The sequence below is a fragment of the Leptonychotes weddellii genome, chromosome 16, assembly GCF_054177405.1.
Source record: "Leptonychotes weddellii isolate Sample4059 chromosome 16, ASM5417740v2, whole genome shotgun sequence".
In the NCBI taxonomy this organism is placed as follows: domain Eukaryota; kingdom Metazoa; phylum Chordata; class Mammalia; order Carnivora; family Phocidae; genus Leptonychotes; species Leptonychotes weddellii.
The window spans coordinates 10,794,557-10,810,611 of NC_138384.1; the positions used below are offsets into that span (position 1 = coordinate 10,794,557).

General features: G+C 41.2%; 1 protein-coding gene across 4 annotated transcripts in view; it reads left to right on the plus strand.

Annotated features, from left to right (window-relative positions):
- The window catches only part of CFDP1 (chromatin stabilizing protein CFDP1), a 124,541-nt gene that overhangs the window by 10,244 nt on the left and 98,242 nt on the right, over positions 1-16,055 (plus strand). For 3 of the 4 annotated variants that reach the window (XR_014140989.1, XM_081807389.1, XM_006743337.3), the window contains exons 3-5: positions 417-636; positions 953-1,080; positions 12,707-12,826. Coding sequence is in view for 3 of the 4 variants with exons in the window: in XM_081807389.1 (XP_081663515.1) it covers positions 417-636; positions 953-1,080; positions 12,707-12,826 (468 nt within the window). In the remaining variant the exon portion in view is untranslated. The remainder of the gene's footprint in view (positions 1-416; positions 637-952; positions 1,081-12,706; positions 12,827-16,055) is intronic. The other variant, XM_031039176.2, reaches the window with a different exon arrangement.

Consider the following 16,055-nt stretch of genomic DNA (forward strand, 5'->3'; position numbering starts at 1 on the left):
GAGAACTCTGGGAAGAAACAGTGCAAATAAATTTGAGGCTCTCCTTAATAGAACATGTTCTCCAATTATAGTGTTTATTCTTGGAACACACTTTCTGGGCAGATTGATTCAGCGAGGTGGTTTTTGGGTGTTTTCTTGGTGAAAATAGCTGGTCCTGACTTAGAGGTAGAACACTATATTTTGATTCTAAGTGTTTGGGGGAAATTGCTAGCTGTAAGAGCTCCATTCTTGTTTTCTTCGACAAAATCTCAGCTTACCTCCCCTGCTTCCCCTCTGGGTGGGTGTTAATCAGTAGTCCCCAGATTTTAGTTTTCTCAGGTTTGCAACATTATGTTTGGAATTGAGGAAGGGGTAGCTGAAGTCATTTTGCGTTATCTGTCTCATCTCTCCTTTTTCTTGTGACTCTTGGTGATTAGGAAGAGAAAACAAGGTGGCCTCTCATTAGAAGAAGAGGAGGAAGAGGATGCCAACGAGGAATCCGATGGAAGTAGCAGTGAGGAGGAAGATGAAGCTGCAGAGCAGGAGAAAGGCATGGGGTCAGAGGATGCAAGGAAGAAGAAGGAGGATGAGTTATGGGCCAGCTTCCTCAATGATGTGGGACCAAAACCAAAAATGCCCCCAAGTACACATGTTAACGTAAGTTGATCACCGAATGAGATATAGGCTTCCCCGGAAATAGCCTAAGTTCCCCAGATAGACGTTTTTATTTCCAAAACGAGATTTGATGCTTACAGCAGAAATCAAACTAGATGCCTTTTGATAATAACTCAAGTGAAAAGCAAAGCATTCCCTATGGTAGGAAAAGTAAGCCTTTCTAATCAAATAAATTCTGATAGGTCTTGAATTGTTTAGAGATGAAACATTTAAGAATAGCCGTAAATAGAATGTTGGGATGGTTCTCTTAGGTTTCATCCTCATGTGAAACTGATTGCATTTCTTACCTATTTCATAGAGAGGAGAGAAGACTGAAGAGACAAGTTCAAGTAAATTGTTGGTCAGAGCAGAAGAGCTTGAGAAACCAAAAGAAGCTGAAAAAGTTAAAATCACTAAGGTGTTTGATTTTGCTGGTGAAGAAGTCAGGTAAGGTGACCTTCACAAACTTCAAAACTAGTTCTTTTAAAAATGAGCATCTTTCGGGGCGCCTGTGTGGCTCAGTTGGTTAAGCGCCTGCCTTCGGCTCAGGTCATGATCCTGGAGTCCCGGGATCGAGTCCCGCATCGGGCTCCCTGCTCGGCAGGGAGTCTGCTTCTCCCTCTGACCCTCCTCCCTCTCATGCTCTCTGTCTCTCATTCTCTCTGTCTCAAAATAAATTAAAAAAAAAAAAATCTTTAAAAAAAAAAAAGAAATTATTATAAAAAAAATAAAAAAAAATGAGCATCTTTCTAAATGGTGTGGGCCATCTGTCCTCATTCCATCCTATCATCATAATATTTTGGAAGAATTCTCTTTTTTACTCCAGGAAAACGGTGGCCCCATGAATTATCAGGGAGCATAGGAGGAAAGATCCTTTCACGTACGGTGATGTAGTTGTGGGTATCATGAAGTGTTTGGCTGAGTAGAAACCAGAAAATATAAGAATTAAGTATTCGGTTCCGCTTGTTGTCATGCTTTGTGACTTTGGCTGAGTCATTTCTCCCTTTATTTCTTTTCTTACCTGTGAAGTCTGAGCCCCACGGAGGCCCCTGAAATCAGGTAAAAATTGAAAGTACTAGGAGAGAAATTTGGTTCCTATATTATTTCCTGACGTTGGTATTATTTTTTCAATTGATTCATAGGTTTGTTATCATTTTAAAAAAACAGTAAAGACTTAATAACCTCCTGGCTGTTCGAGGTAAGAGCCACATGCCTAGAATTTCCTCTTCTCCATTTATTTAAATTTCATTACTTGAAAACAGCAGATCTATAAATTGGAGCTAACTGGGAACAGATAAGGTGCCAATCAATCAATAATTTTATAGGGAGTCACATTTTCCTTGGCAGTAATTTTTTTTAAAAGATTTTATTTATTTAAGTACATTTGTGTTGGTTTTCTTTGTTTTTTAATAACACTTTTTTTTTTAAATAACACTCATCATAAACCCATCTCACAGAGATATTTTCGTGAGGATGGAAATAAAGATTTTAAAGCTGTTTCAGTAAGTTCAAGATTTTTACTTTTACTTTTATGCAGAATGAAGCCAGTGATACCATAGTTTCAAAGTTCATCTTCAGTGCTTCATCAGTAACCAGTTCCAACAGTTTATCCTGTCAAGTTGTAATTAAGTTAGATTTCAGTGGAAACAAGGAATTCTGTATGCATGAATTCCCTCTGTGTGGATATTCTTTTGATATGAAATGGAATTCAAAACATTCCCTGAAACATGTTGATCTGTAGAGACTCTGTTCCTCCAGGCTTCTAGCTTTCATTTTTACCCTGGTAATTTATTTGCTACTGAAAAACATGTTGAATCATTTCCTTGCATGGAAGTACTCTAAGATTATTAAAAATACCAAAGATCAGAAAAATAAGCCAAGTTTTACTGTCTAATTAAGACCTTTAAAATTGGAGACCCAACTGTTTTTTTCTTTTTTCTTTTCTTTTTTTTTAAGATTTTGTTATTTATTTGACACAGAGAGAGAGACAGCGAGAGAGGGGACACAAGCAGGGGGAGTGGGAGAGGGAGAAGCAGGCTTCCTGCCAAGCAGGGAGCCCGATGCGGGGCTCGATCCCAAGATCCTGGGATCATGACCTGAGCTGAAGGCAGACGCTTAACCGACTGAGCCACCCAGGCGCCCCATGGTTTTTTTCTTTTAAAGACACTGAGTTTATTCCAAAGCTCACCATTCTTTTTTTTTTTTTTTTCTTTTAAAGACTTTATTTATTTATCTGACAGAGAGAGACACAGCGAGGGAGGGAACACAAGCAGGGGGAGTGGGAGAGGGAGAAGCAGACTTTCCTGCAGAGCAGGGAGCCTGATGTAGGGCTTGATCCCAGGACCCTGGGATCATGACCTGAGCCGAAGGCAGACGCTTAACGACTGAGCCACCCAGGCGCCCCTAAAGCTCATCATTCTTAACAGCATTTTTCCCTTGCATAACCATGGTACCTCAGCATGCAATGTAACACGTGCACATTTATGGTCAGCTTTCAGCTTATCACATATAAAGACAGTCATTGAAAAATGTAATGCATTAGTCTTACATAATTTATAGTTTTTACTACTATACTAAGAACAGTGGGGTTGTTTGTTTTGGTGGCAAGATTTTTCTCGGTAAGGAAGCAGTGTGTTAATTTTATGTTCTAGCACCAGCTCCTTAATCTAATCTGTTTTCCTGTCTTGCATGTGTGCTGTTAGACTATACTCTTGCATACACTTAAGCTGCAAATCACATTTGTTGACAATGTAATCCTAGATTTCTTTACAGGTCAGTGTCAGTTATGTTTGTCAGCCAGAAACTGATAAAAGAATCCTTCGTATAACCGTCATGTTTAAATCACACATATATCATGATAATTTTTATGTTGGTAATAACCTGGCATTCTTCACATTGCATTGAGAAAACATTTTGTTAATTTGATTATCGTTCTCACTCTCAAAAGCTAGATTCTGAGGACTTCAAGCTGCGGCGTCACTGGAACGTTGCACTTGAATCATCTTCTTTGTCACAGATGCACCAAGCTTTCCAAGCAGACATCTTTGATACACTCTTCTCCTAATATCTTGACAGTAGTTTATTTTTTTTAGTTAGCAACCAAAAGTGCTTCTTGCTCAGAAGACTAATGTTAATGTATGGAATTTTCTGTCTCTTTCTATTGGCTTTTTATTTTTATTTATTTTTTATTTTTTTAAGATTTTATTTTCTTTATTTGAGAGAGAGAGAGAGAGATAGCAAGCACCAGGGGGAGGGGCAGGGGGAGAGAGAAAAGCAGACTCCCCACTGAGCAGGGAGCCCGATGCGGGGCTTGATCCCAGGACCCTGGGATCATGACGGAGCTGAAGGCAGATGCTTAACGATTGAGCCACCCAGGTGCCCCTCTATTGGCTTTTTAGATCACTACTCTTTTCTTCAAAGAATTCTTTTGATTTTGAATTTCTTTATGTTTTGTATGTAAATGCCACTGAAGTTTTGATGAATTCGTTGCTTCATTAGCCAAAACATTTGCAAAGAACTCACTAACTCACTATGGTTTTAGCACTGCATGATCAACAACCAAATTCTGTGTGAGGGCTCATGTAGTAAAAGCAGTTTGACCTCAGTTGGTCTTTGTTTCTTTGGAATCACTTCCATTATCATCATGTGGTTTGCTGCTACTGCTGCATTCAGAAAAAGATGTTTTCTTTACAGATATATACAGTGAGCTCTTTTTTTTGTTTTTTTAAAGATTTTATTTATTTATTTTTGAGAGAGAGGACAAGCATGAGTAGGGGCAGGGGGAGGGGCAGAGGGAGAGGGAAAAGCAGACTCCCCACTGAGCAGGGAGCCTGATGCAGGGCTCAGTCCCAGGACTCTGGGACCATGACCCGAGCCGAAGGCAGACGCTTAACGCCTGAGCCACCCAGGCTCCCCCGTGAGCTCATTTTGCCATCAGTAAATTAGGATTAAGAAAATAATACCAATTTTACTTTCCTAATTTTAAACTATAAATTTAAAAAGTCACACTTGGTTAACAGTTAATATGAATTTAAAAGGTCACACTTGGGGGCGCTTGCGTGGCTCAGTCGGTTGGGCGGCTGCCTTCGGCTCAGGTCATGATCCCAGAGTCCTGGGATCGAGTCCCGCATCGGGCTCCTTGCTCAGCGGGGGGCCTGCTTCTCCCTCTGCCTGCCTGCCACTCCCCCTGCATATGCTCTCTCTCTCTCTCACTCTGTGTCAAATAAAAAAAAAAAAAAAAAAAGGTCACACTTGGTTAACAATTAAAATGATTGTTAAAAATAATTTATAAAAATAAATGCTTACATTTTATCACATTTTTGGGTTTTGATAAAATAACCCTGAAGTATCATATGCATTATGTCTCACCTTGCATGACTAATGCACTCATGTCACATGTGACTAGCTTGCAAGTGTGACAGTACCCAAATTGGTCTATTCTGGTTAATACAGTGAGTCCACCTATCATGTCTTGACTATCGTGACATTGTCAAATGGCTAAACAAATTTCTAAATACTTACTTAACTTTTGTGTATCACCCATCTTGTTTTGGACCAATAACAGGTAGTTTTGTAGCCTGTATTTTAAAAAGCTCTAGATATGATTTTACTCAAATATTTTAAGTTATTCCAGCAATATTCTTTATATAGCTGTATTTTTTGTTCAATCCAACATCAAGTGCAAGATTACACTCTGCATTTAGTCTTTTTAGTCTTTTCTTGTTAAGTTCCTTTTTTAAAGCCTTTCATTTAAAGTATTTCATGACACTTACATATACTGTTAACCCTTGAACAACACCAGTTTGAATTGCACAGTTCCACTTATACATAGATTTTTTTTCCGATACAGTACAATACCATAAATGTATTTTCCTTATAACTTTCTTTTTTTTTTTTAAAAGATTTTACTTATTTATTTGAGAGAAAGAGAATGCGAGAGAGAGAATGAGAGGGGGGAGGGCCAGAGGGAGAAGCAGACTCCTTGCTGAGCAGGGTGACCGATGCGGGACTTGATCCCGGGACTCCGGATCATGACCTGAGCCCAAGGCAGTCACTTAACCAACTGAGCCACTCAGGTGCTCTCTTACAACTTCCTTAATCACATTTTCTTTTATATAGCTTACGTTATTATAAGAATATAGCATGTAGGGGCACCTGAGTGGCTCAGTCATTAAGCGTCTGCCTTGGGCTCAGGTCATGATTCCAGGGTCCTGGGATCGAGCCCTGCATCGGGCTCCCTGTTCGGCGGAGAGCCTGCTTCTCCCTCTCCCACTCGCCCTGCTTGTGTTCCTTCTCTCGCTGTGTCTCTCTCTCACATAAATAAAATCTTTAAAAAAAAAAAAAAAGAATATAGAATGTAGTACATAAAACATACAAAATGTGTTGACTATGTTATCAGTAGTTAAGTTTTGGGAGGGTCAAAGTTACACGTGGATTTTTGATGGTGAGATGGGCGGGTGGCAGTGCCCCTAAGTGCTGCTTTTTCAAGGGTCAGCTGTATGTTTTTAAGAGTCCATTTGTTTTGTAGTTTGGAATTTTGCTTCAGATTAGTCACCTAGACAAATACGCTATGTTGGTGATGTTTTGTCTTCCCCAGTACATCACATCGATAACACTCAGTATTGGTGGTGATAAGTTAGACCACTTAAGCAATATCTGTCAGAATTCTCCATTGTAAAGACACCCATTTCCTTGATAATCATTTTGGGGATCCATTAGGTAATTCTTGATGATGTCAATTAGTAATGTTACTTTGCTGCCAGAAATCACACTGGAACTATTGAATTGTCCAGTAGAGGGTAGCAGAACACTAACAGGAAGCCTTTAATAGTTTGAAAATCCTACAAAATAATGCAGAAAGTGTGTGATATGCCATTAGGAATATATATTTAAAAGTTTTTAGAAATCTTTCTTGGTTTGTATTACTTCCCATGTGTCATAGGATATCCAAGAAAGATTTATTATAATTTTACCATCGGTCCGACATAGAGTAAGAAAAGCTGGTGAATAACTGTTATGAGAAATCATTAAATTTCCTGATCAAATAAATTTTGTGGATGTATTAATATTTATATTAATGACACAAATTTCCTATTTCATTTTATAAAGCAAATGGATGGTAATTTTAAGTACTGGATGGGTATTTGGGAGCCTGCTATTTCTGTCATTTGTCAGAAGGGGGCAGCACCGTGTCTATTTAAAAAAAAAAACCAAACAACCCAAGGACACATGCTCAGGGAAGCACCCTTTTTTCCCCCTACAAATATACATATTCTCACATGTATATATTTTATATTCAAAAGAAACACAAGCTTATTACTTTAAATAACATATTACCGAGATAAATAACATGATAAGCAAATGTTCTCTATAACTCCTTCCTCCTAAAGAAAATAAAACCCTGTTAATTGGCATGTTGGCAGGATTTTTTTTTTTTTAACTTAAATTGCTTATACTTAAAATTTAGGTGTTATAAGGAACCCTCACGTAGGAACTTGGGAGGCCTGAGTTTTAATTGACAACCAGATGCAAACTTCATATATGGATTTGAGCATATCTTTTATTTATTTATTTATTTTTAAAGATTTTATTTATTTGCGAGAGAGAGAATGAGAGACAGAGAGCATGAGAGGGAGGAGGGTCAGAGGGAGAAGCAGACCCCCTGCCGAGCAGGGAGCCCGACGCGGGACTCGATCCCGGGACTCCAGGATCATGACCTGAGCCGAAGGCAGTCACTTAACCAACTGAGCCACCCAGGCGCCCCGAGCATATCTTTTAATCTATTGATGTCCTTATTCTGCTTTTTCTTTTTTTCTTTGTATCAAGTTAAGAGCATTACTACATCTTTAAGAAATGTGAGAAAGAGCTAGTGATGACTGGGAAGAATTTGTAAGTATAAGCATAAGGTAGTGTTAGCACAAAGTTAGTCTTTTAGTTCTTTCTAATTATATTTTAATTGTTAAGCTTTGGATTTTTATCTTTTTGTTTTCTTCCCCCTTGAAAACTGTGTAGCTTGTTAGCCTTCGGGAATGAGGAGAAATAGTGTTTTTTACCCTTCTCTATCACATAACCAGCTGAGCCAGTTAGCTCAGACTTTCCTGAGTGATTCACCTTTTGGAAAAGGCCAGTCATGGAAAGTTTCTGCCTAAATAAAGACTTTTCAGGAAGTTCTAAGTAAGTGAAATGAAGTTAAAATGACATTTCTGCTGATAACACTTGAGCTAACTATTGCTAATAGTGGGCCTTTCTTATCAAGGTTCCCTCTTATATATTAGAAGTGGTCTATAATTGAACTGTTCTCCTCCTTGAAGGTATTTTGAGAGCTGAATCTCTTCTTACTGCTTGTTAAGAATGGAGTTCTTCTGGACATACTATTAATGAAGAGTAAAAATCCGCTTATGTTACTTTGTACAGATTCCCAAAGTCCCTGAGAGAACCAGCAGTTTATAGATGTCATTTCTTTCTGACTGTAGATAGGACTTTGGCATTAAGAAGTTAACAGAGATACTCCCATAGGCTATACTTGTTTTGTGCTGTCTTGTGGTACTTACATGTGTTGTTATAACTTATTTCGTGGTTATCTGTCCTGATGGACTGTGAGCCCCTGAAGGGCAGAGACCATGCATGTATTTTTATTTATAAGTTCCACATCTCACACAATGCCTGGATCTAGGGTGCTTTTCCGAAAACATTCACCAAATAGCTTTACGTGACCGCTGCGGGAGCTTTGTCAGTCTTGTGGTAAAACAGGTAACCAAAGCACAACATGCTTTGCATAAAGGCTTCTTTTACTTTCCTTATACTTTGAACGGCTTGATCTTCATCTTCTCTTATCACGAACATTGTAACATTTTACAGTGATGTTACAGTGGATCTTAAAACTTGCCACGTCAGATATTCTGTGGCTCTTTTCGTGAAAAGTCAACCTTCTAGGAAATTTTCTTTTCTGTTTACAGCCTCTTCCATATTTTCTCTTATACTGAAATTCCTGTTAAATGGATATAATAGTAAAGTTATGCTAGGCCATTCTGTAGTAACAAACCCAGAACCTCAGTAGCATAACACAGTACAAGTGACCCTTGAACAACACGGGTTTGAACTGCGTGGGTCCACTTGTATGTGGATTTTTTTGCAGTACTGTAAATGTATTTTCTCTTGTATGATTTTCTCAGTATTTTTTCTTCTCTTTTTTTTTTTTTTAAAGATTTTATTTATTTATTTGACAGCAAGAGAGGGAACACAAGGAGGGGGAGTGGGAGAGGGAGAAGCAGGCTCTCTGCCGAGCAGGGAGCCCGATGTGGGGCTCGATCCCAGGACCCTGGGACCATGACCTGAGCCGAACGCAGACGCTTAACCGACTGAGCCACCCAGGCGCCCCTCAATATTTTTTTTTCTTTACCTTTATTGTAATAATACAGTCTATAATACATATGCAAAATATGTATTATATCATTTGTTTATGTTACCTGCAAGGTTTTCTGTCAACAGTAGGCTATTAGTAAAGTTTTTGGGAAGTCAAAATTTATATGCAGATTTTCAACTGTGTGGGGAGTCAGTGCCCCTAACCCCTGCATTGTTCAAGGGTCAACTCTACATATTTATTTCTTATTGATGCAAAGTCCTACACAGGTTGGGCAGTGCTCCATCTTGTAACTCAGCCATCTGGAACACAGCTTTTGAGGTTGTTGTGGCAAAGGAAGAGCAAATAAATAGCTTTTCAATTAATACCCTGTTTTCAGAATGAGACTTCAGCCCTGCCCTGTGAGTTTGGAACTTCTTTTTTTTTTTTTTTTTTAATGTTTTATTTATTTATTCATGAGAGTCAGAGAGACAGAGACGCAGAGGCAGAGGGAGAAGCAGGCTCCCCGCCTAGCAGGGAGCCCGATGCTGGACTCGATCCCAGGACCCTGGGATCATGACCTCAGCCGAAGGCACATGCTTAACCATCTGAGCCACCCAGGCGCCCCTAGTTTGGAACTTCTGTGGTTTTTATTTCTCCAAGGAGTAATGGGTTTTGCTGGGTTGGGTGGGGGACAGTAGCCTATGGTACGAGGTTGGAGAAGGGGATCTGGACCTAGTTGCTCCTGAGACAAACTGCCAACTGATTTTAGCCCTATTCCTCTCCTCTCCCTTCAAAGGTTCCTGGTAACTCAATTTATCGAGCCTTTGTAGAATACCATAATATAGATTGGCTTGTTATTGGCCATTCCATGTGGCTACAGGCTTAGATCAGAGAAAACAAAAACCAAAGCCAATTTCTACTTGTCTGTTTACTTTGTACTTTCAGAAAACTTGATTGGCATCTTTTCTCTGTTATATCTCTTCTCCATATCCTTATGTAGTTTTGCCTTTGTAAATTTATTTACCACTGTTTAGTAGGGTTTTGGTAGGGAGTGGAGAATAAAGCCTGTGTTCAAACTGTCATTTCTAAGTGCAGGTGTCCCCTTGTTTTTTGTGAGCTGTCTCAGATCTGTCCCAGATTATACCCAGAGCAAGGAGATTTAAAGCACCTCGTTCTAATTCAGTACACTGGGACTCTGCATTAAGCTTTAGGTTTGGATGGGGGTTTATTTTGGTCATCTGTATAGCCATGTAAGGAATTACTCCAAAGTTTTGTTGGCTTAAAACAATTGTGTTCTTGTCATTTCCCATGGTTGGGGCAGGGGGGTAGCCGGGCCTCCGGCAGCTCTTGCTCAGGGTCTCTTACGCAGTTGGAGTTAGTAGCTGGGTGTGGCGCCATCTCGAGGGCTTCCTTGTGGCCATTGTCTTGGGCCTGGACTGGAACAGTCTCCTCAGGCATCTCTTTCTCTGGTCCTCCCAGGTGTTCTGTGTTGCATGGTGGATCCAGAGTAGCCAGGCTTCGTGTATGGTAACTTGAAGTTGCGAGGTTGCATTCTCGAGAGAGCAGCAGGTGAGAGCTCTGTCACCTTTTATCAGCTGGTCTCAGAAGTCATGTAGTGCCACTCCCACTGAACTCTGTGAATTGGCAGCCACAAAGGCCCAGCCACTTTTAAGCAGGGGGTGACATGTACCTCCCCTCTCACTGGGATGATGTCAGGTTTTGGAAGAGCATGTAGAATGGGTTGTGGCAACCATCTTTGGGAAATAGAGTCTACTACAGGGACCTCTCTAGCATTGCTACTTAATCTCTGCATAGTCTTGGAAAAGTAACCTAGCCCCTTAGATTTCTCATTTCTTTTTCATGAAACGTAGATGTGTCAGCTGTGGCTACAGAAATGCTATGTGACAAGCCATTCTGAACCTCAGTGGTACACAACAGTAAGCATTTGTTTGTTCCTGTGTGTTTCTGGGTGTCGGGGGTTCAGCCAGTCTGGGTTTGGCTCCAAGCTGCTTGCTGGATTCAGATCTTCAGTGTGTGTCCTTCAGCCATCTTGGACTAGCCGGTGCTTGAGGTGTATTCTTCTTATGGGGCTAAGAGGAGGAACTCAAGGGGCAAGTGAAACGACACAAACGTTGAAGCTGCTTTTCCTGTCAGATCAGCCAACATCTAATTGACCATTGAAGCATGCACCCAAGCTCAACATCAGTGGGTTAGACAAGTTTCTTCTTGGTTGACAGGGAAGGAATGTATATTTGCTGAGTGATGGTTTAATTTCTGGTATAAATTCTTCCTCTTATTTTTATTTTATTTATTTATTTATTTATTTTTAAATTTATTTATTTGACAGAGAGAGACATAGCGAGAGAGGGAACACAAGCAGGGGAGTGGGAGAGGGAGAAGCAGGCTTCCTGCGGAGCAGGGATCCCGATGTGGGGCTCGATCCCAGGACCCTGGGATCATGACCTGAGCCGAAGGCAGATGCTTAACAACTGAGCCACCCAGGCGCCCCTCTTCCTCTTATTTTTAAATCTTGGCTCTCATTACTGAGAAGTTCATTGGGGAGAGTAGAGAGATACACAAATTAAGCCTGGTGAAGAGTAGGACCAGATTTTAGAGGTTCAGCAATTTCCATTTGATCCTCTGAGTAATACCGACCATTGCAAGACCATGACTAGGGGAGTAACAGAAGGTGGTATTGTTTTAAGTCACCCCTCAAGATTAAGTTGCTGGTGTTGCCTAGTGAAGATTCTCAGTACAGAATTCTCAAACTCTCATTCTGTGCCACTTGAGTGGGTGACACAGTGCAGGAGTGAGTTGGCTGTCAATAAGAAAACTTGCTTCTGCTTCCCAGAAGCCTAGTCGGAAGAAGAGAAGAGACACTTACATTCCTGCAAAGATGGAATTTATTCGATTCACCTGTCATTATTCTTGGCCATTTTATTCCGGAGGACCTGGCTGAACGCTCACAGTACAATGACCTTAATCTTGGACCCTCCTATAGATAGATTGGAATTTAAACAAAATTCCTTAGATGTTTTTGTTGACTTGGCAAGAGTAAGCAGGTGTTAAACACCTGTCCTCTCTTTAGCTGAAATCTTAGACCCTGTAAGTAACCTTATTTGATCCTTTAGGACTCAGTTTTATTGAGGACCATTTTTTCAGATTTGAAATTGGACAGGATTCTCCATCCTGTAGTTTTTTTCCACTCCCAAATGAGTGTTGTTTAGCCAGTTTGAAGGCATTTTGTTTCATCTTTGGGTTATTTTAGCTGTGAAACAGGAGCATTCTGCAGAATATTCCCAGTTGTTTATACTGTTGCTCTTCTTCTTGAAATAATGTTAGTGTTTTTCTCCCAAATACTCCATCTCCCCATTTCTCCCCAGACTCTTAACTGTGAGTCCTAATCTACATGTGAGGTGCAGTGGGAGAGCCTTCTCAGCCTTGCCGTGAGCAGCCCATGTGATTCAGCAGTGACCCCTGGAGTGTGTGGCAAGCTGACAGAAGTAACGGAGGCGATTTTAGGGTGATGAGGTCCATACGTTGTTGGGCCTTTAGTAAGGGAAGATGCCTTTATTTCGAATTGTCATAGTAGACTTGAATCAGAAACCTCAGCAGCCAGAACTCATTGGAAGCCCATCGGGTGTTTTCCTTGTTGTCACTTATTTCCTTTTCTTAGATTTTGTTTCTTTCTTTATTCTTCTTATAAACTTGACGTTTCCCTCCTTGGCACAGGGTGACTAAGGAAGTGGATGCTACCTCTAAAGAAGCCAAATCTTTCTTCAAGCAGAACGAGAAGGAAAAGCCCCCGGCTCCTGTCGCGGCGTCTCTGCCGGCACTCGCTGCTGGGTCTGGGTGAGTGTTCCGGTGTCAGGCTCAGCTCTGCCTGGCACGTTGGAGGAGCTGTACAAGCACCGTCTTTAACCGTAGCTGGCGTGACTTGTTTTCTGAGAGCAGGAATTATGCTGCTGCTTTGCCTTTGCTGAAATATTTACCAAAATGGAAGGTGCAAAGAAAAATGAGCCTTAGGTTTCTTCTTTGATTCCAGCCTCAAGAAAGTGCTGATTTACAGTGGGGACCACAGAGCCGAATGTGTAGGAGATTTTACATTTAAAAATAATTTTTAAATGAAAATGTCAGCCGTTTGTTAGAACTTCTAGTGGAGATTAGGGTTGAGCCCTCAGGCCCATCCCCCAAGGACCTCAAAGGAACATTGGAAGATCCGAGCTGATTTACAAGTAATTCTATTAACACACTGTCGGGAACTTAATAGTTTTTCTTTCTTTGTATTTTCCATGTTATTTGAGTTATTTTTAGCTGAAGACTAGAATTTTTTCCTTTGGGGAAAATAAAAATTCCCTTCTTTATAACTTGTATGTAAGATGTAAAGCATCACAGTAAATACGAGAAGCCAGGGCGCTAGCCTGCAGGGACGTGAACATGGACCCGGCCCATCGGCAGCACCCATCAGCCGCTTACTCCTGTAGGGAGGGCTGTGTCCTAGAGGGTTTGGGGTGGAACAGGTCACCTCCCGGGGCTTCTCTGCCCCTTCAGTCACACAGCTTGTCACTTCTTCCCTCCCTCCCTAAATATATCTATCTACTTAACTCGTTGCTACGAACAGTACAATTTTGTTTTGTTTTTTACATTAAAAAAAAAATAAATCATTGGTTTTCCTATCAGATTATGAGCTTTTCTAGGACAGGGCTTTCTCATCTTTGTAGCCCTGGCTCCAAACAGTGCTGTGTAAGCTTGTGTGCTCATCTAGGTTGTGTTTACCCAGAAGCAGACCCTGAGACGGAGGTTTGAGTACAAGTCATTAGTGTGGGAGGTGATTCCAGGAAGCCCCAGCAGGGGGGTGGAAAAGGCTGGGAAGTAAGCCTGGGTAGGATATGGGTTCTAGCAGGTTACTGCCAGTGTTGGCTGGTGCTCACTCGGTTCTGCTAGGTATCTCAGGGAGGTGGTGAAGGACGCGGCGAGGGCAAGGACCCTGGAATAGTTCTCCTCCAGTTCCCATCTGTCGCTGGCTCAGGACTGCTTCCACATGCCCTCAGTCCTCAGGCTGTGAGCAGCAGGTGCTTGCAGTAGGGCGGGTGCTGTGGTGGTGAGTGCAAGGACGTGGCCAGGCCGTGTCCACATCTGCCGTGTACTCTTCATTGCTCCTTACCCCAAGGCTTTCGCTCCCAGTAGAGTGAGTAGGTGGCAGAAGTCATGTAGCAGTTACATAGAAACCTAAGAAGGAGAAGGATTTGAGAGCTTGCCACCATGGTGGAAACGATGTAAACACCAAAGAGGGCAGCCATGGGATAGGGCTCTCCACACTGGCCCTGTTCATATTGTAGGCCAGTAGTTTTCAAGCTGTGGTTTACAGTCATCATTTAAAAGAAATAAAATGGGGGGTGCCTGGGTGGCTCAGTCAGTTAAGTGTCTGTCTTCGGCTCAGGTCATGATCTCCAGGTCCTGGGATCGAGCTCTGCATCGGGCTCCATGCTCATTGGGGTGTCTGCTTCTCTCTCTCCCTCTGCCTGTCCCCACCGCTTATTCTCTCTCTTTCTCTCAAATAAATAAATAAAAATCTTGAAAAATAAAGAAAGAAAAGAAATAAAATGGAGTAAAAAAATAGCATACTAGGGGCTCCTGGGTGGCTCATTCAGTTAACCGTCTGCCTTCGGCTCAGGTCATGACCCCAGGGTCCTGGGATGGAGCCCCACATTGGGCTCTCTGGTCCACGGGGAGCCTGCTTCTCCCTCTCCCTCTGCCTGCCGCTCTGCCCGCTCTGGCTGCTTGTGCGTGCCCTCTCTCTCTCTGACAAATAAATAAATAAAATCTTTTAAAAAAAATAGCATACTCTACTATATGGTAAGTATTATTTCATAAAATTTTTATACTGAGTGACAAAATAAACTATTTTTAGTGAGGGTTGAGATAAAAAAAATGTGAGGCTGTAGGCTGAAGCAGCATGTTTTTAGCCTTGTAATTGTTAAATTGTTTGAAAGGGATTCTCTTCAGACCAGTAGCTTTCAGACTTGATTGACTCACAGTAAGGAATGCATTTTATAATATGCCCTAGTACGCTCATAAATATAGGAATATAAAAAAGTGAAATAAAATTTGGTGAAATATTTACCTTTACTACATATGATGAATTCTGATTTTCTGTTTTACATGATTGTGTGTAGTATGTGTCGTTTAAAAAAATGTCATGGGCCACTGAATTGATTTCATAATCTACAACAATCTGAATTTGACAAATAGTCTTCTGCAGGTTTTACTTGGGTTACCAGGCATATATGTGGTATTATTAAACAGTGTCTCTTACATCTATTAAAAGTTTTACTGTAAAAGTTAACTCTGGATTAAGTATTAGAAATAAAGGCAAAGTTTCTTGTACCTTAGTGCTTAAGCATAGTTCATTTCAGCGAGCACAATTTTTACTTCCAGCCTCCTTGGATATTTCTTTAAATAATCCCCTATTGATGCTTAGAGATTCTACTTGGAAACCATGTGTGTTTCAGAAAACACTCTGTTGCTATAATGATGAAGGTTACTGGAGGAGGGAGAAGTGGCAGCTTAACAGGGTCAGCTTGCTTCAGTCACTGAGTCACTCGTGGAAGCCTCACTGCATTCTGGATCCAGGCCTTCCTTTCTTAGAAAGAGCAAGTAGCTCTCAAGGATAAATTGCTGAAATGGTATCTGTATTAGGGAGGACCAGCAGGAAACAGATGGCATCCTCAAATTAGGATACTTTGAGGAGAGTTTAATAACTCACAAAGTGATGAAAAACCACAGATAGAATAGTGTGCTGTGCTTGGGGTTAGTAATATGAGGCTGCCTTACCTCCCCTAGACCTGAAGGGGCAAGAGGGGGAACAGCTTTGGCATTGAACACGGCGGGGGGGCCTCCTGACAGGAGCTGAGACCTTCCCTTGAGCAATGGACTCTCCAGGGGGAATCCAGGGACATTAATACCCAGATCTCCCATTCCTCCTCCTCTCCCATCTCTTGCCAGGACACTCCATTCTGACACTTATTAAAATGGTAAGGAAGACTTATTTGGGATTATTGCAGTAGGTGGCAAGACTATC